The following is a 24,408-nucleotide window of genomic DNA, read 5'->3' on the forward strand; positions in this document are numbered from 1 at the left end:
CAGCAAACACAGCAGCAAGATATATCACCGTCACCACCTTGGCTGCACTCCAGAGTTAATGTAACATGGGGAATTGGCAAAAAACAATGCTCATGTCATCCCCTTTTCTGCAGTAAAACAATGAGCAGTGTCTCACTCGGGGTCAGATAGAAAATGTAAATTAATACAAATTGCCCCTGCTCCTGTCCCACGGGACAAGTCTGAGGTGATGCCAAGTCATCATGACTTACGCAAATGCCATTTTTGTGAATGTTATACAACGTAGACAAGATACCAAAGATAATATTTGTATCTTAGCCTGTTCTATGTCTTTTTCTACAGGCTTTTATTTTGAACTGTACCCCAAAAATGCATCTCTAGATGTTTCGACCATGAAGTGGATGAAAAAGTGGTTGACCAACAAAAGTCCTCTTCAGAAACTACTTATTGAAACATTCTTGTGAAACCTGAAAAGGCTTCTTCGTTCGAAAAAGTAATTATTACAGGATTTTAAACCCCGGTTAAATATAGTACAAGTCGCTTTGGAGGCGTCGCCCTCCCATGGCCTCCATCGCGGCGTTGGAGCATGTCTAATCTCTTACGTAACAACAGGACATTCACTGCTTCATTAGTAGTAGCTCAATAGGATCACAGCAAACGGTGTTCACAGACGACAAGCTTTGCTTTGTTCAGTTGTTCTTCTGTGGGAAGTTGTGTTTAAGGAAGGGAAAATAACCTTGATTGTCAATCTCACAACTCGATCTCACATGTTGCATTGTGTCCTTAAAAAATCCATATTTGTTTGTGTCCCTGCATTTTTTAAAACTTATTTGCGTTTCCCACGATGACACATTCAAAACTTGTATCCGCACACACTGGGGCTTTGATTGTTAGTATCCGAGTGTAGACAGGAGCAGATTGAGTTCAGATTTCAAATAGGCGCTTTAAAATTTGCAGATGCTTTTACTACAGCAGATAAAAGCAATGAGAGACACAGAAACTGAAGCTTTATTCATTCATATTTCCTTACACTGTATTCCCGCTGTCCTCTAGGGAAGCCAATTGTAACTTTTTCAACATTTAAATAGAAGATTTTGCTATTTAGATTCAATCTGTCTCACAGTGAAAAGAAGCACGATGAAAGCAGAGACCTTTTAAACACACAAGTCTCCCGTTGCGTTTATGGTGTACAGTAAATCTGGATGGAAAAATCAGACAGCAGTGCTAAAAATATACCATTAAAAAATGGCACCGCGCAGCTGAGGTGAAATGGGATTTAGTTGCCCAGTAACCCATTTGAGATAATCAATGAATCTATTTCAATAAAAGCTGATTCTACTAATCTGATGTGTACTGGTTGTGGTTTTCTTTCTTGGCAAAGAGATGGTATAGTTTTGTCATTTGAGCTGTGTTTATTCACTGTGTTCAGCAAATCTCTTGCTGCTCACTGGAGCTTTCTGAAGGTGAGAAGTCCGGGCAATGGCACCAGGTCTCTACGGGACATTTACCATGTGCGCTGTCTCCTTGCAGAGCTGGCAAAGTGTTGGTAATTATTCTTAAAATAAAACGCCCTTCACAACAGAATCAAACCTGGAAAGATTGGTGGTTGGCTGGGCTTTTGGGAGAATTTACCAGACATTTGGACCATTTGCAAAAAGTGAGAAGCACAGACAAAAAATAGTAGAAAAGTAGAAAGAGGCAAAAAAATGAATCTTAAAATCAATGAGCCACTACTTTGCAAAAGTCATTTAAAGTGCATTACATCCAGGCAATGATGTGTCAGTGCAATGATAAAGTCATTTTGTTTTTAGAGTTTCAGCGCAAAGTTGGAAATAATGCTGACGGGGCACAAATTATCAAATGCACCAGCTGGATTGCAAGCTGTCCACCAAGGTCAGGAAAGTAAAAAAAATATTAAGCTTGCATTTGTGGAACTTGTTAAAGGCCTGATCTCTTCGAGCTGTCTGATTCATAATTTATAGGGACTTTAAATTACTCAGTGGCAGCACTTCAAAGGTAGCCAAGAAGGTGTCCATAATATGAATCTTTTCTAATGTGAGCGTGAACCACTGGTAACAAAGTAACTGTTAATCCTGTGTGAAAAAAATAAATCTTAATATCACTTCTATAAAACCACCCCAGTGTACATGGCTTAACTGCATCCCATTCAATAGAAGTAGAATATATTTTATTAAAATGTGTATTTCCATAAAATAAAGCAAGTATAGGCCTAGAGGTAAGTTAAATACTTTTACACCAAGATCTTAAAGGCTCACATCACTCATGAATATTATTACTGCACTCCGGAGCTTTTTTAGATTTCAAGAGGAAGCATTATATGTCCCTCTAGGAAATGTGTGCACAGGGAAATAGCACTGTCTCCTCAATGGGCCTTTTCAAGTACTTCCTGGGGAAAGGCTGGACCACTCTGATACATTGTGTCCCCTCAGCGCACACTCCATCATTGCGCAGTTTCCTCAGCCTTAACGAGTGACTTAACGAGTGTTTTTAAAAGCAGAGTTTTCTTCTGTCTTTATAGCTATCTAAAAATATATGGACTTATTTAACGTTTGCTTATTAGTCTTTCTAATGAATCACTTACACAGGATTTATGAGTTTAAATGCAGGTGGTGCGGTGCAGGCACATTTCCGTGTTAGAGAGACATTGGAAATAGTGCTGTGCTATACTGCAAATTTTAGTATCGATTGGATACAGAGGAAATACAGAGCCAATACTGCCACCAGTAACCTTTAAAGGCAGTTTATGTATGGGAGAGCAGTGCGTCATGATCCAATACCAATACTAGCGTTGGTATCGACACTATTGATATTTGTATTGATGCATCAGACAAATCCATTACCAAAAACCAGCATGCTCACATGCATAATCAGTCAAGTTGGATAAATTTATCTCAACCATATACAGTGTGATGTAGTTGTCATGTAGAAAAAGGATAACAAGATGCCTGGTGTTGGTTTAGAGGGTATAACTGAGTAAATGTCAACTCCCGACGAAATCCAAGCTGCTTGTTTAAATTAATGTAATTATTCTAAATAAAAAAACGAATATGGTGAGCTTGAGCCACGAAACACGTCAGGGATGAAACACTAGTGTCTAACTTAAAAAAAAGAGAGAGAGGTTGGGATGAGGGGGGCTTAATTGTACACTCCTTTCATTTGCTTTCTTTATATAACAGGATCAGGCAGATGGTGTTTGGGTAACACCAGCCTTACATGACTTCCCTCCACTCCCAGTTGTTCATAATCATCGCTGTTAGGAATTGCCACCACGGTATTAGTGTAACCATGCAGGTGTAAACAAACCTTAAACGCTGCAACACTTGATCTGCGGGGGAAAAAAAGCAACAAAAAAAAAAAGAAGAAGCAAGAATGCGGATATTCTGTCAGATTTATGGGAATCTGTAAAGCACACATTGTGCAAAAAAAATTTTATACACTCAAATATACTTTAACTGACTTTTGGAATATTATAAAGAATCGTCCAAGTGCGCATGTGATGCTGTTTCTAGTGCACTCCGCATTGTAGCAGTAAGCTGCCCCCCCCCCTCCTCACCAGCACCATAAAGCAACATTAACGAGCTTGCCAGCAGAGTTGGCGCTCTGCAAATATTGGAGCGTGCGTGCGCGCGCGCCCTAGCAGTGGCAGCGGTGTACAGTAGCATGGCAGACTGCAGTAAATACAGTGTTGAAGAGGCGGGGTTTGACATCTCCGCTCTGAAAACATCTCTAATCCAGTATTTCAGGTGGCCAAGTCGACCGAGCGAACCATTGCTCACTACCGCCGCGCTTCAGAGAACTGCAGCACAAACGCACGCCTCCTCCACCCGGAGTGTACCGCGAGTGGACAGACGGGGCTGGTGTGTATCCGAAGTGGAAACTCGCCGTGGGAGAAGAAAACAGAGAAAAAGCCGGAGAGGGAGAGAGAAGTTTAAGCGACGCGAGGCAACACTTTGCTTGTCTGGGCGGTGTTTTAGTTCCCAGCGTCTCCCCGTTTGAAGAACATAGTAAGCAGAGACTCATTCGGCTTTTCGGCGAAACTCAACCAAAAGAAAAAGAAATACTTCCAACTCTTGTTCAGTGAACTCTAAAAAGGATATTGCGGCACTTTTTGCTGTCATTATTCAGCCACAGGTAAGCGGCAGCTGAAGTTTGACAAATGTACGTGTCTTTCCTTGTTTATGTTTGTGGCAGTACGTGGGAGCGGAAGCTCTACCTGGAACTCAGGTAAGTCGGAAACCAGGTAGGCCTAGCGTTAGTTAGGCTAGCTTTAGTTAGCATAACTTGCTATAAAAATATAGGTGTGGAAATTGTTTAGAAGTTTAGTAGAGTTTATTTTTTTGACGGTTTATTTTATTCAGTTTATTATAATTATTATTATTATTATTTATGGCCTTGAAATAGTCTCACTGTGAACAGTTTGCTGTGAGTGAGGCTATGAATCGGTCATTAAATATTATAAAATGTAACATAAGGTCCCGGAAGCTGGCGTGACGTTTTTAGTGTGTTGGAATGCTTTATTTCGTGACACACACACGCGCGTTTTGTCAGCTATTCTGTCACACAGTGTGCTATCAGAGGATGTCTCATCACTTTTTATTGTGTGTGGAAAGGTTTCATGTTGCGCAATCATGTACACTTTTGTTTATATCTACAGGGGAAAAATGCTGCTAGTCTGTTTTTTGTTGTTGTTTTGTTTATTTATTTATTTGTTTTTTTTGTTTGTTTTTTTTTTGGGGGGGGGGATCAGATCTGTTGTAACAGAACTTCTCTTATGTGGCACCAGTAGACTGGTTTTTCCCCTCTAAACTCATGATAAGACCCTCATCCCTACCAGTCCCTTAAGCACAGTGATGATGAGGCGATGAGATCATCAACCCTTTAGACATCTTGCTCACTCAGCCTTCACATTGATGCAAGTGGAACATTTCCTTCAGGACAAAGACGGTGAAATAAACATAAAGGCATGCCGACGAACCAGTTTTTGACGCTGGGCCTTCTGCCACGTCTTTGTGTGCAAGCACATTGAGCAAGAGTACTTGGAAAAACGTGAGCTTTTGAGAAGTACTGTTGTGCTCTGTCTTCATCAGCTTTTTAGAAAGATGGTGTGTGATGATAAGCGACTAACCCAGAGGTCTGCCACTTCAGGTTTAGCTTTAAAAGTTATTTCTTTATGCATTTAAAAAAAAAAGTTGCAGAAAAAAAAAGATAAATTGGGGGCAGGGTCATGATCATGCTTGATGTTTCTTGGCTAGCTGTTGTCAAATGAGGGGCCATTAAGGAAGCAATTGTGAGAGCAGAAAGGCGGATGTTATATTTCAGTCAGATTCTATTCAGCTTTGGATCCTGGCTCTGTGCTTTTGTTCTTCCTTTTCCTCTGTTGGAAGCAGTAAGGAGTAATGGGTGACTCAGCATGGTGTGGGTGACCTGTTCAGTTTCACAGGGTTGAACACGGGGACCGTGTGTTGGAACGCAGCAAGACTTTGAGCAGGAAGCCCACACAGGAAATGACCGCTGCATTGTTACCCATGCTTAAACCATGTCTGCAGTCTGCAGGGAATTTCAAGTGAAGTTTCACTGTTTTTTTCTGTTTGTTTGTTTTTTGTTGTTGTTGTTGTTTTTTGGTAGAATAAACACAAAGGGTCAAATTTATTGCTTGTTCTTGTACATGCATTGGCTGCTTGTTTATGAATCTTTTTCCTAGTTCTAACGCCTAATTAAATACACCGACTGAGAGAAGAAGTGTTGAATGCGTTCAGTTCAGGGAAATTATAAATGTTGCTTTAAGAGTAGTTTATGAGGAAGAATTGTGATTCATTCTTACTCTATCAATATGAGTCAGACTTGGAACTTTGTATGACTTTACCAAAAGTGGAGAAGTTCATTTTCAAGTCTAAAAACAGACCCAGAAAATGGGAGTAATTGTCCACTTGTCAAAAGTCAAGCTGTTCCAAGGAACAGCTCTAAATTCAGATATGGTTAACTTAACGCTAAAATAGATTTTACACCTGGCAGCCTTCATGAACCGCACTTTATAACAACAAACCCACTGCACTCTTTTACCTCGCTCAGCTATTTTTATTCACTTCATTTGGATCCACCCCTTTTCTTTCTAACATTAGTGTTTCTATGTTAATCTAGCTCCACTGTTCTTTAATTTAAATCTCATTTTGCTGTCAGCCAGAAATGAATTTCATGTGTGGTTAAAGCACATTTAGAAAAGTGTCTGTGAAGGTGGGAAAGAGATGACGTATGTTACAGCTGTCACAGGATGCAGAGTAGGACCCGGTGCGTGCGTGGCCCTGAAGTTATTTTTCTGAAGGGAAAGTTGAATATTTACGAGTTTCCTCTTTAACATATGCCATTAAAATGCATGACACGCAGCGAGAACACGTGTGCAGCACTTGAATTTTCTACGTGATCTCCTGTAAGGAAAAAGCCATTCATCAACAGTGAGTCACAGCTGAGGAGTAACAGGAGGGAACACACTCGGCTGTCATCTAGATGTATAATGCACCAGCTTGACAGGGAGATGTATTGATCTGCATTTGAGAGGAAGGAGTTTCAGAGACGTTAAGCTGCATCGTAGTCTGTGGCAGTTCATATTGTAAATTGTGAACGTGAATTAAGAATTAATCCTCACAGCCTTATTAATTAATAACGCTGTAATTTGGGCTTTTGAAAAAGCCGATGTGGAGAGAATTACAGACTTTCGCTACTGGGAACCCGAAAGTCGACCGTTCCAACAATATGTACATCAGAAATCTTCTCTGTTTGTGTTGCTGCAATGATGCATTTCTATTTTTGTTTCTTGAAAACAGTGACATAGTGTGACTCAATTTACCACAGATTGATTCATCAGCAGCTGTTGGCGTTGCCATATTAAGGAGATCAGTTGAATCATTGTTAATGGGGCTATCCATCAACAGATCGCTAACTGATAAATTATAGCATCTGACTCTCCACTCCCTCACCCCAAATTTGGACACATTTTACAGATCCTCCAGGCTTGTCAAATGCACAACATGCTCTTTGGCTGACTGCTTGAAGGTGCTAGCCTTAGCATTTTCCATATGACAAGGGGAGAAGGGAGTCATTCCTGGTCCTTGTTTGACAAGTCTGAGCCAGTCTTTGTTTACAAAGGAAGACTGGACTTCCTGCAGTTGTGCCCCTTGGTGAAAAAAAGAAACGACTGCTTTTGTTTGGCTCTTGTTTTTGGCTCAATGCTGCATCTTTGACAACTTTTCCATAGTACATTGAAAGTCATTGCTGCTGTTGTTTTTTATGGATAACTATTTTATCTAGTAACAATGTTTTCCAATGCAATATTTCTCCTTTTAAATGGCTGTAATTCAAGGATGTTGCATAACCACATGGATAACTAAACTCGAGATTAGAAAGCAGTTTTTAAAAACAATTATTTGTATAATCTGTTCCTAAGTGTTTATTACTTCAATGTTGTTTAAACAGGAGCTTTACTGACCTCACCAAATTCTTTGTAAAAACTGTTGTGTCAGCAGATGAGATGTTTTAAGATACTACTGTTCATGTGTTCAGCTGCTAGTGAGGGGAGGGGCTGTGTGTCAGCTGGAGGAGGCAAAGTTGATACTGCTCATATCAATACTGTTTTAAATGAGTATGTAATCCATTTTTAGTATTAGTTAGTACCTGACAACCCTATTCAGTTATTATGCTTTAGGTAACTACGATATTGTAAAAAGCAAGTACCTTTGAGTTGTAAAAATGTTGGTATAATAGGTATTGTAAATATCAGTTCTGGTGATATCCCTAAATATAAGATGTAAAAATATACTTAAGGATATTTCATGTGTAAAGTAGGATCTGATTGATTATTTATATTTTCTGCAGTTTTAAGCGCTGCCGTGTAAAGTAATGTTTCCCTTTTATGTACTTTACCTCAGTGGAACTTTGGCACTACGTTTGGCCACAGGTGTGACCTAATTTCCACTTATCAAAGATACTTTGCTGCATGTGATTGAACTCTGCTTCACCTGTGTGTATGTGTGTGAGAGCGCAATTGCTGGTTAATTTTTAAACATAGCCTTTTGTTATCTTTAATCACCAATGTTTTGTTTTAATTACGAGAGGTAATTCAAAGAGAACTCGAGGAAGCTACTTGCTCACAAGGCAGAAACTGGAGGTCAACATGACTGTGTTTTAAAATGAAGTCAGGCGGTTTTGTGGACTATGTTGTTGGGATCGAAGCAGAAAAGGGAAAATAAGAGAAATATGGTGTCATTCTCCACTTAGACTTGAAAGCAAAGGGTGTCAACAGCCGTCTTGGCTTACTACTCAATGATGTAAACTTGGCTTATGGACAATTTTGCCGCTGGCCAGATTCGTTTCCTCCACCTAGGTCTGTAAACAAGAAAGCACATATTTCATATGGCTGCTGTTAGTTGAAATTGATTGTGCGGGATCTGTTTTCAATTTTAAAATAAGTATTTTATTATTAAAATCGCATAACAGAAGAAAGAAAGAATGTCAGCAGAGTCACCTGTGCAGGCAGTGTGCTTCTCTCTTTCCTCTCTCGTCACTCTTCTTGGTCCGTGTTTACACGTTAGGCACAGTATGTGCTACTTTAACCTTTCAGGATTGTAGCATAGCCAACCCTTGTCTAAAAATGTGCACGTATCCTGTAGTGCTGACACGATGCAGTCTCTGTCACCTGATGTTTGCTGATTTCCTGCTTTTATTTTTACAGACATTATGGGCTTGGGGGGGATATCCATTAATCCCCTCATAACAAACAAAAGAAAAAGAATAACAGTAATGTTAATTAATTATTGTTTAAATAAAGGCGGTGCTTATAAATTCTGCCTGCTTAACTTAAGCCAGACGGCAAAATGTTGATCTTACAATCGTCCCAACATTACTGAAGTGTACTTACTGTCAGTTTTGCTCCTAGAAATGATGGTTTAACATAACTGAGCTTGACAGTTTTTTCCAAATGGACCAATATAATGCAATAACATTCATAGGACCAGAAAGACAGAGCCATATTTACTCATGCTGTTGTCAGCAGTGTCTTAATACAGCACATGCTTCAGCTTCTTTCTCTGTTACACCAGTTTGACATTGAATAATGTAGACAAGGTTTGGGATTGTTTTTGCATTCTGCTAAATGAGTATGGGTGAGATGATAGCCGGATATGTTTGATGCTTGCGTATTATTACCTGAAAACAGGAATAAATGTACCAGTTCCTAATTAACAGAATCGATAAATGTATAATGGATTAGTAGAGTGCTCGGGCTCTGTCGTCTAAGGTGTAGGTGATTAATTTAATTGTTTTTCCATTTCATCACATGATCACAAACTTGATGTCCTTGTACAGACTTGTCCCGACTTGTGATGTCATCGGCAAAGGTGGGTTTTCGATTTGCCAGTCCAGCCCTGAAGCAAATCCGAAAACAGCAGCTCTTAAGAAACTCTGAGCTTAAGTGATTGCTTTGGAATGCTGTTGCCAAGGAGCCCAGTTGCAAAGTACAAAGGCAGAGACATTTGTGCATTTAGTCAGAGCATGTGAAGATGACTGTAAAATACAAACTGCAGCTTACGATCTTAGATTCTGCATCGAACTGCGTTGTTGCAATGTCATCATACATCGAGGATTCCTAGAATACCACGATGGCAATGTTGTCCTGCAAGTTTCAGCCGAAACTTTTCAGTGGTTCTGGCGACTGTCACAAGAGGGAAGTTTCATTGTTTGTTCTAAGTAGGGCAGTTTTTTTTTTCTTCTTACTCTGAATAACAAAATTCATTGAGGTTTATTCTTTGTGACTGTTTTTTGGGTCTTGGGGACTAAAATTGGATGAGTCACTGTTGCACATTGTTGCTTCTTTGTACTTTTTGGTACTGGAACAATGAGAACAATGTGAGATATGTAAAGTTACAAGGACATGTCCTGTTACCATTTGAAATGCTACTTTGTGAAAATCCCAATAAAGACATCACAACTGAAAGGTTTTGACCGTATGTTGACCTCTTTGGCCATTCACCGATATTAACACCCCCCACTGACTTGTTCAGCATAAACACAGACACCTGTAAGAGGTTTGCTGGATGAATGTGTTCCGGCCAAGATGCACTTTCCCTCCAGATTTTGTTGGTGTAGCTCAGTTTATTGCATCTTCAATTGTTTGTTAAAATGCTCACTACAGCTCAACTCATGGTGGAAAAAAAAATAGGTCAGGGCAGCCTTTCTTTGTAGCTGATTTTATAAAAAGCGTGACGGGGCCAGACAAAGTAAGAAAAAAATGGGACTGAATAGAAACTTGGAGCAGCATTATATGGGTTTTTAGAAATGTCAGGCCACAAATAGCTGACTAGCAGTTTCAGACTGAGCTCTCCTCTCGAGTTAGAGCCGCCCACGTTGTTTAAAATTCATTTCAAACTATTTATTTCACTTCAGGTTCACACAGTTGCAATAAAGAGATTATGAAAGTTTATCAGGATAACTGAGTTGCTAATTAAAGTTCATCTGGTTTAAAGTCATAATTCTAGACAAGCACGGTATGACTGAACTAATTACCACACAAGCAGTCGAATTTTTGTGTGTGTCTTTATTGGACACACTAATAACTCGCAGTGCAAGCTGAAAAAGTAAAGTAGTTCTAGTTAATAGAACCTTTTGGTAGCACCAGACTCGGTTATTAATATTGCTGCTGCTAAACTTACACAACCATGTGAAGTCAAAGGAGCTTGCAACGAAAAGCGTCTGGACTTCTACGTCTTCAAGCAACTTAAAGAAGTCCAGACGCTTTTCTTTGCAAGCTCCTTTGACTACGATGACCTGGACGACTGAGAACCTTCACAGACACACAATTTTAGACCATTTGTTCTCCTGATCTTTTTCAGCTCATTTAAATAACCCTCCTCAGGTCATTCCACAATTGAATAACCAAGGCCTTTCACATGGTTATTCCAAAACATGTTTTCTTTCTTTTTCCACCATTTAATTATAAATTTACTTGTTTGTTTCCAGTACACTATATATTCTTATATTTCTCCAGCTTCTTACATGCATAAGCGTCAGGTTATGGACATTATCTCTCTCTTTAAAAATACAAAATCAAATAAATAAAATCTTTATATCCTTCCTAAGATAGAAACGTAAGTCCACCGTGCCTCCACTATGCTTCAGACTGAAAAAGAGGTTTTTGGGTCCTCCAATATTGATGCTATTTATCCCAGACATGTGGAAAATCCCATAAACCCATTCACTGGTTTTCTTTTTGTTGACACATGAGCAAAAATGTAAGCTTTGTAGAAATTTCTGCTGTTTTGCCAAAATAACAGGATTGCAAGTTGAGCTGAGTTTGAGCTTTGCTGGGTGCCTGCTCTACGGGAGAGTCCTCCAGTTTTAGACCGCGTGTCTCGGTGCTGATTGATGTACAGCCACGTCTTTAGAACTGCTTTTTCAGGCCTCTCTCCCCATATGTATTTTTAGCATTTCTAAAGTGAAAGTTGTGATTGTGGCATTATTTGCAAACACCAATCTTTGTATGCTTCTATTTCAACAGAGGTACCACTGCATCCCATAGTGAGAAGTCAGAAGTAGAGAAGTACGCAGAATCTATTCAGATGGGTCTTTTAACTATTGTTCGATTATGTTGAGTAGAGAAAGGGAAGTAGTTTTCTGGTTTCAAATTACCGTGTAAAACGAAGACCTTAATTAAAGTCCAGTAACAAGGTGGCAAATTAAACTGATCTGTTGCTTTTGGATTCTGATCCCTTATTTTTTTCTATTTAATATGATGTTGGATTATTAATTGGATGAAACATTAACCAATTAACTGAATACTGACAAGAGTTAATCCCCTCCAGTGAAAGTGATACATATGGGGAAGTGATGGTCTGCGTCAGTATTAGAGGGGGAAAAAAAATCCAGTGTTTCCTCTAAGCTCCCTTCCTGTCTGATGGTAGCTCTTTGCACAATTGTCACCATCGCCCCTCCCTTCTTTTTCTTTTAAGTGTCTTTTTTTTGTCTATACTGTAGAAAATTTGAAAATTCAGAATTCTTCTTTTCTCTGCCTTTTAAATGAAGTACAGGCTGCAGCCTAGTGAGCTGTAACTCCTATGTGTGTGTTGGCTCTCTGTCTGTATTGTTTAGGAAATAATACATTTGTCTCAATGTTAATGTGAAACCTAAGTTAGTGCCATCTTTAGTTTGACACGCCTCCAGTGCAAAGGGTGGCTGTAAAAGTTAATATATAAGCTTTCCTGACATGTATAAACAGTCAGGTTTGACCTCAATCTGGAGGTACACGACTGAAATTTCACACGTGACTTCCTGTGGTATTGTTTTGAATTGCTCATCCAGTGCAGTAGTGTTAAATGTATGTTAAAGCAGTAAGGCATAATGGATAAAAAGCAGCAAACCACATTAGCTGTTAACGTGTTTTTAAATCTAGTTCTCTTTTTGTTTTTTTTTCTTACACAGCCCAGTCGTGTTTGCTGTCTAACCTTTCGACGTGTGAACTTCTGAGCGGGAACAAGGGAAGAGTCGCCAGGACAATGTGGCAGGATTTTCTTACAGGTGTCAACAATTTGTTCTGAAGCTGTTATGAAGTTTTGACCACAAACAGCACAAGATGTTTGAAATGCGTCCCTTCGTGTTGAGAATGCATCATATCAGATCACTGGTTAACAAAGGCCGGCCAAAAAGAAGAGTTGGATTGTAATTTTTTTTGTGTGTATGTGTGCGTTTGCGTGCACGTGTGTGTTTATTTTTTGATTTTTAATACAAAAGATTTTTAAGTAATTGGCACGATATAAGGACCTTCTCCTTGAGCTGCAGAAATAGACTGGACTCCCATGTATAGCAGAGCAGCCGCTGCAGCTTGTGGAATAACTTAGCTTCAGACTGTTGGACAGCTGCGTCTTCAGGGCTCCGGGGATCTGATCTAAGCATCCACCCACCGTGTCATCTGACTATTTCACCTGTACTAAGGCAACCCTACTAACCAATGGCATGGGTCAAGTTCTTCAGGAAGCCAGGGGGCAATCTGGGGAAATCCTACCAGCCGGGGAGCATGCTGTCTCTGGCCCCCACCAAAGGACTGCTCAATGAGCCTGGCCAGAACAGCTGTTTCCTCAACAGTGCTGTGCAGGTTTGTTGACACCTCATGAACATTTTTATGTAAAAAACTGCACAAAAAGGGCATTCACTGCTTCTAACCGGTCCTCCAAACTTCTTAAATTTATTTGCTGCTTGTATAACTTTATTTATTGCAGCCCCCCTCTCGGAACATGTTCTACCCTCTTGAAAAAATAACCATCATTTATTTGGAAATTGCAAAGCTTAGTCACTGTCTGTATTTGTCAGAGCTTCCCAGCTATTTATTCATTCTGGATGGTTAGTTTTTTTTTTCTTGTGGGGTACTGGCTGGTGAGTTAGTTCATTATATCAGCCGACGCGCAGTGAGGTCAGCATCGGACGGTCTTACTCAGAGGGTGGGTGAGACAACCGATGAGCTGGTCGAAGATGATCATTACTTTCGGCCTTGTTTCTGTGAGGGAGTTGTTCTCTCACCCACTCCTCGTTGTTATGACCTTGGAGAGTTTATTATTGTAACATGCCTGCAAAAATCCCAAAGATGTTAAGTTTCATAATGGGGGAAAAATGTGAATCTTTTCTTAATGATTATTTTGTAAATAGGCAGATTGGTACAGAAAATCTATATATTTGAAGTGCATATGAATGTGTTTGCTTGACTGCTTTATCTTGTAAGTAAGAGATATGCCCAACATCTTATGGTGTAAGGGCAGCCTCATGAGCTTCTGCTCTATCCCTTGTGTAGGTACTATGGCATCTGGACATCTTCAGACGCAGCTTGAGGCAGCTGCCTGGACACTTCTGTCTGGGAGACTCGTGCATTTTTTGTGCATTAAAGGTAAGATGCGATCATAAGCCTATTTAATAAGAGCTGACACTTTATAGTAACCGTGCAGCTCCTGTTTGTCAGCACGAATGTGTAGAGCGTCTGCTCTCATATTCAGACTGTGCATTGAGCGGTAAATGTGACACAAATGCTTTCTGTAAACACAATATGCTGTTGTCAGGGTGTAAACAACTTCTTGCTCTCTTCTTCAGGGTATTTTCACCCAGTTCCAGCACAGTCGGGAGCGAGCCCTGCCCTCTGACAACCTGCGTCACGCCTTGGCGGAGACCTTTAAGGACGAGCAGCGCTTCCAGCTGGGCTTCATGGATGATGCCGCAGAGTGCTTTGTAAGTTCCTGTGGCAACACTATAAGATAAGATAAGATAAAACTTTATTAATCCCCCGGGTAGGTTCCTCTGGGAAATTTGTTTTCCAAAAAGCACAGCACCGACAGAAGTTACAGAGTCAAGAATATTATATATATATATTAGGGGTGCAACGATACTCGTATCGATATCGAACCGTTCGATACAGTGCTTTCGGTTCGGTACGCATATGTATCGAACGATACAACATTTTTAATTTATTTTATCAACTTTCCTTCTGACGATGCTGTCTGTGTTGAGCGCTCAGTGGATCTGCGCTCGACAGTGCAGCCTAGGCGGAGTAGTCAAACACAGATTCACTGAGCGCAGGGCAAGCTAGCTAGACAGAAGTTAAGCTCTTGCAACATGGCAAATTGAACCTCCCCCACCCTCATTCAGATCTGGCGTTTGGAACTATTTTGGTTTTCATGTGAAGTATGACCCTGAAGGTAAGCCTGTCATGGACAAAAGTAAAACAGTATGTTGGATGTGCCAGCAATGCTCAATTGGTGGGAACTAGTGTGTTAGCGCAGTTAGCTCGTTAATGTGTTGTCTTCCAGCCCCACTCATGAGGCGATCCGCGGTAGCTCGTTAACGGAGATTTGCCGTGTTGTGACCTTAACGTCATTTCAGATTAACGCTGACAGCACTAGTGGGAACACAACCAATATGACTGCACATTTACTCCTACATCATCCTAGTGCAAAGACAAGTGGAAGCAGACAAAAACAAGCACGCATGCTACAAACTTTACCCGAGTCATTTAGACAGCCGTTAGCACATGATTCTCCTTATGGGGACCTGATATGTTTAATATGCTGCTGAGAATATAGCCCAGAAGAAGCGTATAGTATAGCTTTTATTTTGGAAAGAGACATTTCTCCATAATAAACTCTCTTTTCCAAAGATGAGTGATTCCTCAATCAGATACAGGGCTCGCAAAATCGCTAGCCCGACGTCCTGGGGCTTTTTTCCAGTCGGGCTACCAAAATCTATCTCTGCCCTGCCCGTCGGCCTATCGTAGGAAGGAAAAATATATGTCAATGCTTTTGCATTCTTTCGGAAATGTAGCTGGGTAATTATGTCATTGGCATCGGCCACTGTCAATATGTGACATACTGAAATCACGTTTGAATTTGCGCTTGTTTTTTGCTTTCACTTTGCAATCGCGTGAACTGTGTATAGAAAGCGACAGTACTGATTGGTGAGTGATGATAATTTGCGCACCAATTCCTCTGACATCGTCTTATCAATCGTTAGCTTACTATGCAAACATGACAAGTGAAATCTCCTGCAGCTTAAACATGTGAGAGGTTGATCGCGCAGAGAATCGCTGAGCGTTATGTTAGTGCCTGTGTAAAAGCAGCAGGATATATATTTTAGTTCTGCTGAGCCAAATAAGACAGGTCAGGGTGAAGAAGTGACAAAACGGAAAGGTTATGACAAATCAGACTATAAGGCAAAAAGAAAGTGCAGCTTTATGGTTTCATGGACAAAAGAATTTCTGTGGCTGCAATATGACGAGCTAAATAACCAGGGCTGCACATAAGTGGTCCGCAGGTGCGCATTTGCTGTCAAAATAAAAACCCGCACAAGATAAGAAGTTGCAACGCGTGTTTGCGTACATAAGATTTTCAGGAGGAGGACAGACATTTGTTTAGAACTCTTAAAGATGTCGAAGAAGCTCCTTTAAGCAATTACTGTGATGTTCCTCCACCTCCAAAGAAATGTCAGAAGGAGTCCGAACCACAAAAGAAGCACGTATTCTCGGAAAAGTGGTTGCAGGAGGTGAGCTGGCTTCAAACAAATGATGAACGCACAGAGATGTGGTGCAGAATGTGCCGTGAAAATTTAATAAATGACAAATTAATAAAAAGGCATGAACATTTTTTTTGTATCGAAAAAATATCGAACCGTGACACCAAAGTATCGAACCGAACCGAACCGTGAATTTTGTTGTATCGTTGCACCCCTAATATATATATATATATATATATATATACACACACACACACACACACACACACACACACACACACACACATATATATAAATACAAAGACATATATAGATAAAATATACAAAGGGGATAAATAGAATAAATAGGAATAAAAATACAAGTGAATAAAAATACAAGTGAATTGCACATTTCAAGTATGATTATTAACAAAAAGTATTGCACAAAGGTATTGCACAGTGAAGTGGAGAGGCACTACAGCTTAGTTGTTCCCCCCTCCTTTGTCCTCCTGTTTCCCCTCCCTCTCCCCTCCAGAGAGGAGTTAAACAGTTTGATGGCGTGTGGGACAAAGGAGTTTTTAAGTCTGTTGGTTCTTGTCTTTGGGAGAAGCAACCTGTCACTGAACAGACTCTTCTGGTTGTTTATGGCCGTGTGCAGAGGATGCCCAGCATTGTCCATAATATCCAGCAGCTTCTTTAGTGTCCTTTTCTCTGCCACTGTCACCAGAGTGTCCAGCTTCATGCCAACCACAGAGCCAGGCGGGAGGGCGGGAGGGATTCGTGTATGTTTGTGTGTTATCCTGCCGCACAGCTCAAGCGAAGCACTGCCGTGAAACTGTTCGGCGAGGTCACTGAAACAGCTTCTGTCCCTCCCTTCCCCTCCCATCAACCCCAGCCACATTGGCGCTGAATATCATCATGACAGCTTATATAAGTACCAGAGTTGTGTTTGAACCGCTTTTTTATCTGCTGCCATAGTATGGCACATGAGCTTTTGAAGAATCACTTTCATATGGTCTGTATCGTTCTAGCATATTGCTTTCAGTTTTTCTGCTCTTTTACCACTTTAAAAAAATATTTTCAACTAGTCTAATTATTTTTGTCCCAGTTTTATTATGACTCCAGCCAAAAAGGAAAGGTCCTGTTACCCTGCTTTTAATTTGTTTTAAAAAAATCACGTTTGTTTAGTGATCTTTTCTCTTACAATGTTGATATCTTGTGCCTGTAAACTGTACACCACAATGGCACAGATGTATCCTGATTTTTTTGTTTGTTCCCCTCCCCACGCAACGGTTGTTTATCTATTTAGGAAGTGCAATTACACAGCAATGGATAAACAAAAGAGGGAATCTAACTTCTCGCGAATACAACGGGGGGGATGAGTGTACTCGTGCACATTGGGCTGTACAAGTGTGATTTTTGTCACTTTGGTCAAAGGAGCTTGCAAAGAAAAGCGTCTGGACTTCTTTAAGTTACTTGAAGACGTTTCACCTCTCATCCGAGAGGCTTCTTCAGTTCTAAGGTCAAATGGTGGAGAGTCCCAGATATAACCCTAGGGGGAGTGTCCCCCCACAGAGGGACAAAAGGACCCCCTGATGATCCTCTAATCGCCTGAGCCAAGGTGTGGAACTGGGTGTGGGTCCCAATCAGCCAGAGTTTCGGGTGATTTCATTGTGAAACCTGGCCCCACCTTATCATGCGAATTCCTGAGGTCAGATGGCCCAGGGTGTGAGTGGGCCTTAAGGCGTCTGGGAAGGGATCTCAAAACTGGATTATAGATGGCAGAGAGTTGGTGTCGTAAACCACCGCCTCTGTTCAAAGATGGTCGCTCACAGTGGACATAGATGGCTTCTTTCACTCCTCTTTCAAACCATCTGTCCTCTCTGTCCAAAATGTGAACATTGGCATCCTCGAAAGAGTGTCCTTTATCCTTAAGATGCAGATGGACAGCTGAATCTTGTCCTGACACTTGTCCTGACCTCAGGAATTCGCATGATAAGGTGGGGCCAGGTTTCACAATGAAATCACCCGAAACTCTGGCTGATTGGGACCCACACCCAGTTCCACACCTTGGCTCAGGCGATTAGAGGATCATCAGGGGGTCCTTTTGTCCCTCTGTGGGGGGACACTCCCACTAGGTTTATATCTGGGACTCTCCACCATTTGACCTTAGAACTGAAGAAGCCTCTCGGATGAGAGGTGAAACGTCTTCAAGTAACTTAAAGAAGTCCAGACGCTTTTCTTTGCAAGCTCCTTTGACTACGATGACCTGGATGACTGAGAACCTTCACAGACCTTTTGTCACTTTGCTTCTCCTATAAGTTACAGATCAACCTACCACATGATGAGGTGTTATGTAGAAAACCATATAAACTATATGAATAGTTAAGAAAAAATGGCACATGGGCAGTTGTCTGACAAAATAGTTGGCAAACTATTCCGTTACGAGATGTTCTACCTGCTATTTTGTATTTCAACTAACTACAAAGTTGGCCGGCTGAGGGGGGGGGGGATCCCAGAGACACTTACAGAAGTAGATATGTAAAGGAGTCTGTCCACTTTTGTGTAAGGAATTAAAGGTTTTTGAGAATTCCAATAAATTTCTCTAATTTAAAAATATTTTTATGGATGCATTATGAGGACTAAAAAGAAGGATTTTTGGGCTTATTATCAGCACGTGGTTCAGGGTTAGTCAGCATCTGTGATCACGTGAATGTAACATGCAGCCATCCAGACGTCTTTCTCAGAGTCTCGTTAGCTTATTTCAGCAGCGCAAAAAACACCACTTGTGCTTTTTCTAGTGGTAAAAGAGTCTGGTTAATGGCTTGTCTTGAGGCCAAACATGTTCCCATTAAAAATATTTGGTACGTTATGGAACGGAAAGACAAAGGAGGCCCTAAACCCAAAATGCAAAACCCCCCTCTTGGTTTTTTCTTTTTTTTTTCTTGGCTTTCATCTGCTACAGCAGTTGCTCTCCTTAGTTCCCAAACATGTACAGGGTGTTGTTAAAAGATATGATGCTCTGTCTGAACCGTTGGTATCTTATTCAAAATATTTTCCTGTTTTCATAGTTACAATGTTTGATGTTTTGCATTTGACTGCTTTACATCATTTTAATGATCTGCAGATTTTATCTACGTTTTAAATCATGTCCCTGCTTTTTCAGAAGAGGGATTGTTAAACTGAAATTCCAAAGTTTTCTTTGTCTCATATGGACGTACCATTTCTTAATACCGCGCAGATCTTTGCCCTTGAGCGTTTTCTCTCTAAAGCATTGGCAGCAGTGTGCTGGCAGAGAATTTATGTGAGGAGTTGGCGAGTGTCAGATTAACAGCCTGTGAAGTATAGCCTGTAACCTTTGCAGGCCTACCTCACAGCCTTAATATTTCATAAACTCACAAGCGTTAGAACCAGGAAGGAGCTAAAACGGAGTGGAGCTTCTTCTTTTAACGTGCTCCTTCTGCTGCAAGGTTTACAACACGACTGCTAAAATTGAAGTCTCTGTATAACGTGGGCCATGTATTTTATTACACTGCAATCTTTGTCTTGGAAATCGCTGAATTAGAGAGAAACTATAGGCTGTGTGGAATGTTCCCGCTCACCACCACCAGCCCCATACCTGACAGTTTTCCTGTCCTGTCACAGGAAAACATACTGGAGAGGATCCACCTGCACATTGTGCCTGAGGAGACAGATGCCTGCACTTCAAACTCTTGCATCACACATCAGAAGTTCGCCATGTCACTTTATGAACAGGTCAGTAAGAGGCTAGAAAGTAATAATAAATATTATATTCCCTGGAAGCTTGTGTGTTTATTCTGGCTTATCTAAGCACTAAGCACTATCTTGGTTATATTAATTTTGTGTCTTCACTTTGTGTGTGTGTGTTTTAGTTTGTTTTATCTTTGTTTGCACAGTCTCTACTGTGTTGAGTGGACAAGCCAGACACACTAGACAGTGTTAGGATTAAGCGACATGCGCACACAGATATTAATCACTGTCTGAGACAATAGAAATCCAATCAGTCATGTTTTGATACTGGCTCACCCCGAGTAGACACACAAACACAAGACTCTTCCCCGTGGCTCTGATGCCCATCACTGTCTCTGTCCCGAACCAGTTCTATCTGTGAATCTAACAAATAATACGTCTTTGGACTAAATCCCTCAGGAGCAGAGTCGGTGGATTTGGTTCCACCTCGACTTCAGGGCACCCCCATCAAGCAAATATTATAAAGGCCCAAATGAGCATTGCCTTGCTCAAAGAGAGGTCGATAACTTCAGGCCTGAAATCGTACGCCCGATAATGTCAGTTGTCTGACTTAAAAGGATACTGGAGAGTTTATATGTGACAGGGAAATAAGCCAAAAATCAAAGAACTGGTTTTGTCCCATTTCTGGAAAGGGACTCTCTGATATGCTAACCAGTCATATGCAGTGCTTATGTTTGCGAAATCACATGTGCACTTATTATTTTGTTAATTTGTTGGTAACTTCTATCCTTTTGTTTGTCGCCCACGTTGGTCACTCTCTCCTCTCTCTTCTGCAGTGTGTGTGCCGTAGCTGTGGGGCATCTTCTGACCCACTGCCGTTTACAGAGCTGGTGCATTATGTCTCCACCACCGCACTCTGGTAAGCCAAAGACAGTATGTAACCTCCTTTAGCACCCTTTTGTCATTTGTCTTGCACCACACTCTCTTTCAATTATCACAAGGTCAGAACTCTGATTTCTTTTGCTGACTGCGGCATTTCGAAAGTGTGTTTGTCTCTGAGCGTGCCTTATCTTTATTTGTCTCTGCTTGTTCTTTCCTATACTTCTGCTGACAATGTGTTGTTTACACTGCCTTCTTTCTTAGTCAACAGACGCCTCAGCGGAGAGATGAGTCTTTTGGGGACGTGTTAAAAGCAGCGAGTACGATCGGGGACCTTCGTAACTGTCCAGTAAGTGACCCTTCCAGAGTTTTACTGAAGCATTTACACCCAAAAATTACACTGATGTTGCGTGAAAGAGCAATCTGGAAAACATCAACTTTGTTGACTGGCCTCGGTGCTACTTAGTACACCCAGTAGATATCATATTTCATAAATTGGCCATTACTGAAGTGTGAGAAAGATTATAAGAAAGCTAAAATGTCAACATTATTCAGTCTTAGCATCGTTTGACACATTTGGCCAGATGCCATGATTCTTTGGCTCAAACTGGTTGCGTGTAACTCGATAGCATTTAAATTACAAACCTTCTAGTACAAAAAAAATCTTATCTTGCCTGATTTAATCAGCAAAATTAATCATTTTTTTCAGTAAAAAAGTTTTCAGTTTTTGTTGTCTTTATCTATGTGTGTCTCTCTCTTTTTGCCAGAGCAACTGTGGCCAGAAGATCAGGATCAGACGAGTCCTCATGAACTCCCCAGAAATTGTCACCATAGGCTTTGTGTGGGACTCCGACCAGTCGGACCTCACTGAGGATGTTATCCGCTCACTAGGGCCTGTTCTCAATCTTTCCTCGGTGAGCAATCTCATGCATTAGTTTCTATATCCTACACATGACATATTCATATGTCATGACATGACATATGACACTTTATTGGATTAATCTGAGTATTCAGAGATTTTATTGAATGTGTCAGTATATTTGTGAATTATTATTTATACAACTGTTACACAAGCAGTGCCTCTTGCCCTACTGTTTTGATGTTTTTTTTTTTTTTTTTTTTTTTTTGTGCAATTCAACATATGTGGGAAATAAAGTAGGGATTTATTTCTCTGTAAATCGGGGTAGTTGCGTAAGCCGTCAACTCCCAATGCCCAGTTGGCCCATGCCACTGATCAAAAAGCCCCTGCTGGCCTTGGTCAGCTTGTCAAAAAGCCCCTCCTCTCATCTTTGTGTGTCTGTGTGTGTGCGTGGATCCCTTCCTAAGCGAACATGTCAACTAAATTCGGTGGGGGGTTCGGCACAACTTTGTTTGTTTTTTTTTTGTTTGTTTTTTTAAAAAATTTATATTCATATATTTTTAATCACAAGTATGCACCTTGTCTTTTTTGTTGTCTTTTTTTCTCATAAAAGTCTGCTTTCTGTTTATGTACATAGATCATTTTCAGCCATGTTCACAGTAAACATAAACTATAGTGACACATTACTTAATATGTGCTTGTTAGTGTTTACATCCAACACACGTGGATGAGTTCCACAAGCCAGAGTCGGTCAGTGGAGTTCATATGAGGACGTGCTCATAGAAATTACATCTTACATAACTGATTTATTTATTTATCTTTTGATTTTGGATTGAAGCGTTTCAGCCACTCATTTTACGACTCAGACAAAATCAGGACATGGGAAGAATTTTCAGTCTCACCCACTCGCTAATGTGCCACAAAGGCTTTTATTCATTGGGGAGTCACATTTCATGTGACTTTATTGGGTGTTAAAAGGGAGCTGACTGCCACCATCATTTGCTTTGAATTCCATTGTTTGTGTGAGTGAGTGAAAGACAGAGAACTGGCTGTACAAGAATCATGGGAGGGACAAACAAGTCACACTTTGTATCATTTGAAAATAACACAGCATAGTACTAGGCTACCCCTGTAGCCAGGATGGAAAGATATGCTGCCACTGCAGTGATTCAAACCAGCCTTTACTTGTACTGATTACCAAATCAATGCTAGTTCATTCCCTTAGACCTTAATCTGTAAACAAATGGAGTAACTGACGCTGCTAGCTCTCTGCATCATTTAGCTGCCTTCCAACTTACTTTGGTGGTGATTTAACTGTGTAATAGATGCATTTGTGTGTGTGTGTGTGTGTGTGTGTGTGTGTGTATACTCAGCTCTTCCACACGGTGACAGATGAGCATGCCAAAAAGGGAGCGCTGATGCTCGTGGGAATGATCTGCTACTCCAGCCGTCACTACTGTGCCTTCACCTTCCACACCAAATCTGCCAAATGGGTCTTCTTTGATGACGCAACAGTCAAAGAGGTGAGAGAGCGTGCACTAGTGCTCAAGCTATTAGTCTGGTGACTGACAAAGGGTCATGTTAAATGAGTCACATGTCAAAATAAGAAACATATTTATTATAATAGCAAGGAAGTTGTACAGCACACATATGAAAAGTCTTTTTTTTTCCTTCCTTGTGGTATTTTTAGATGTTAGAATAGAATTGCAAGCTTTTTCTAAAGAAGAAAAAAATCAGAGTTTGGGATTCATGTTATCACTGACTAGATAAGCAGAAGCTGCTACAGACGAGACAGAATGTTCAGTCTCTTATCTCTGTTACAAAGACTTTTTATCGTCCAATAAGGACCACATTGATTGCGCTTCATGAGCCTCTGGTTTGATGAGCCTTTATGGCAGTGAGGAGTCAGCCAAACTCCCAACTTCCTGCCTGATTTCTACTGCAAACACTCTACTCTGTAGTCACAGAGCACTGCAGTAGTAAAGCACAGATAGCTAATAAAGATGTTTTTATTTTTTTTATGAAGCTGGGTAAAGTTTAAGGAGATGTGACAATGCTGCGTTACAATGTGTAGTGTGCATGATGTAGAAAGTGGGTTTTGTGTGTCTGTGTTCTGCTAGTTTGTTTGTGCACACTCACTTTTGAATCCTATCATCCTTTAGTTGTTTTTTCCCGTTAATGTTGGATTTATTTTCATGGTGTGTACATGCAAGCTTCTGTCTCACATCCTCACAATTTTCACGGGGACTGTGGTGCAGCGGCCGGCTGGCTCTGTGTCAATCCATCAGCAGCTTGTGCTGCGTGTGCAACCCCTCCCAACTGAGATGGAGGAGCTAGAGTACTCTGCGCCTGCCAAGTCCATACCTGGAATGAAACTTGCCAGTGTTTCTGTGACTCCCCAAGTCCCAGCCCCTTAATGACTGCTGCAGTGTAGCCCAATTACTGTGTTTCCATTGCATGAAATAAAATTGCACAAAATCCTAAGTGCAGTAACTCACTAGCTGTTCTGATCGGATGGTGGGTCATGGGTAGCTTAAAGACACTTTAATCAGAACATGGCCGATGTTAATGCACTAGTAGTAAATGATATGCAACATTAGCAACAGATAAAGCTTTACTGGTTTTAGCTGAAGAGGTTGGAGATTGTTTTGAAGCTGACGGATATATCCGCTTTAACATTCATTTAAAGATTTTCTGAAAACTGGAGGGCAAAAAATAGACTTTAAGAGAAAAAGCTGTAACAGAAAGGCAGATTTGGCCAAGAGTCTTAACCCTTAACATGTCTTTGGCCCTTTCAGATAATAAATGTTGTGCCTCACCATTGAAAAGAGGATCCCAAAATAACACAGATGTGTCTCTGTTTTGCTTTGATCTAACATGCTTTGTTAATCACGACTTGTTTTCCTCCTCTATATTGTATATGTGCACATTCTCCAAGTCAAAATCCTTTTTTC

The 24,408-nt window shown here is 40.7% G+C and overlaps 1 protein-coding gene across 2 annotated transcripts in view; it reads left to right on the plus strand.

Moving 5' to 3' along the window:
* Window positions 1-3,631: 3,631 nt before the first annotated feature.
* The window catches only part of usp53a (ubiquitin specific peptidase 53a), a 34,525-nt gene continuing 13,748 nt past the window's right edge, over window positions 3,632-24,408 (plus strand). Inside the window, exons 1-9 of one of the 2 annotated variants that reach the window (XM_085138607.1) lie at window positions 3,632-4,131; window positions 12,463-13,132; window positions 13,823-13,915; window positions 14,116-14,250; window positions 19,651-19,761; window positions 20,553-20,635; window positions 20,860-20,944; window positions 21,363-21,509; window positions 22,828-22,977. In XM_085138607.1, coding sequence (XP_084994733.1) covers window positions 12,989-13,132; window positions 13,823-13,915; window positions 14,116-14,250; window positions 19,651-19,761; window positions 20,553-20,635; window positions 20,860-20,944; window positions 21,363-21,509; window positions 22,828-22,977 — 948 coding nt within the window. In that variant the 5' untranslated portion in view covers window positions 3,632-4,131; window positions 12,463-12,988. The remainder of the gene's footprint in view (window positions 4,132-12,462; window positions 13,133-13,822; window positions 13,916-14,115; window positions 14,251-19,650; window positions 19,762-20,552; window positions 20,636-20,859; window positions 20,945-21,362; window positions 21,510-22,827; window positions 22,978-24,408) is intronic. The other variant, XM_085138614.1, reaches the window with a different exon arrangement.

Source organism: Neolamprologus multifasciatus, chromosome 3 (assembly GCF_963576455.1).
Source record: "Neolamprologus multifasciatus chromosome 3, fNeoMul1.2, whole genome shotgun sequence".
Classification (NCBI taxonomy): domain Eukaryota; kingdom Metazoa; phylum Chordata; class Actinopteri; order Cichliformes; family Cichlidae; genus Neolamprologus; species Neolamprologus multifasciatus.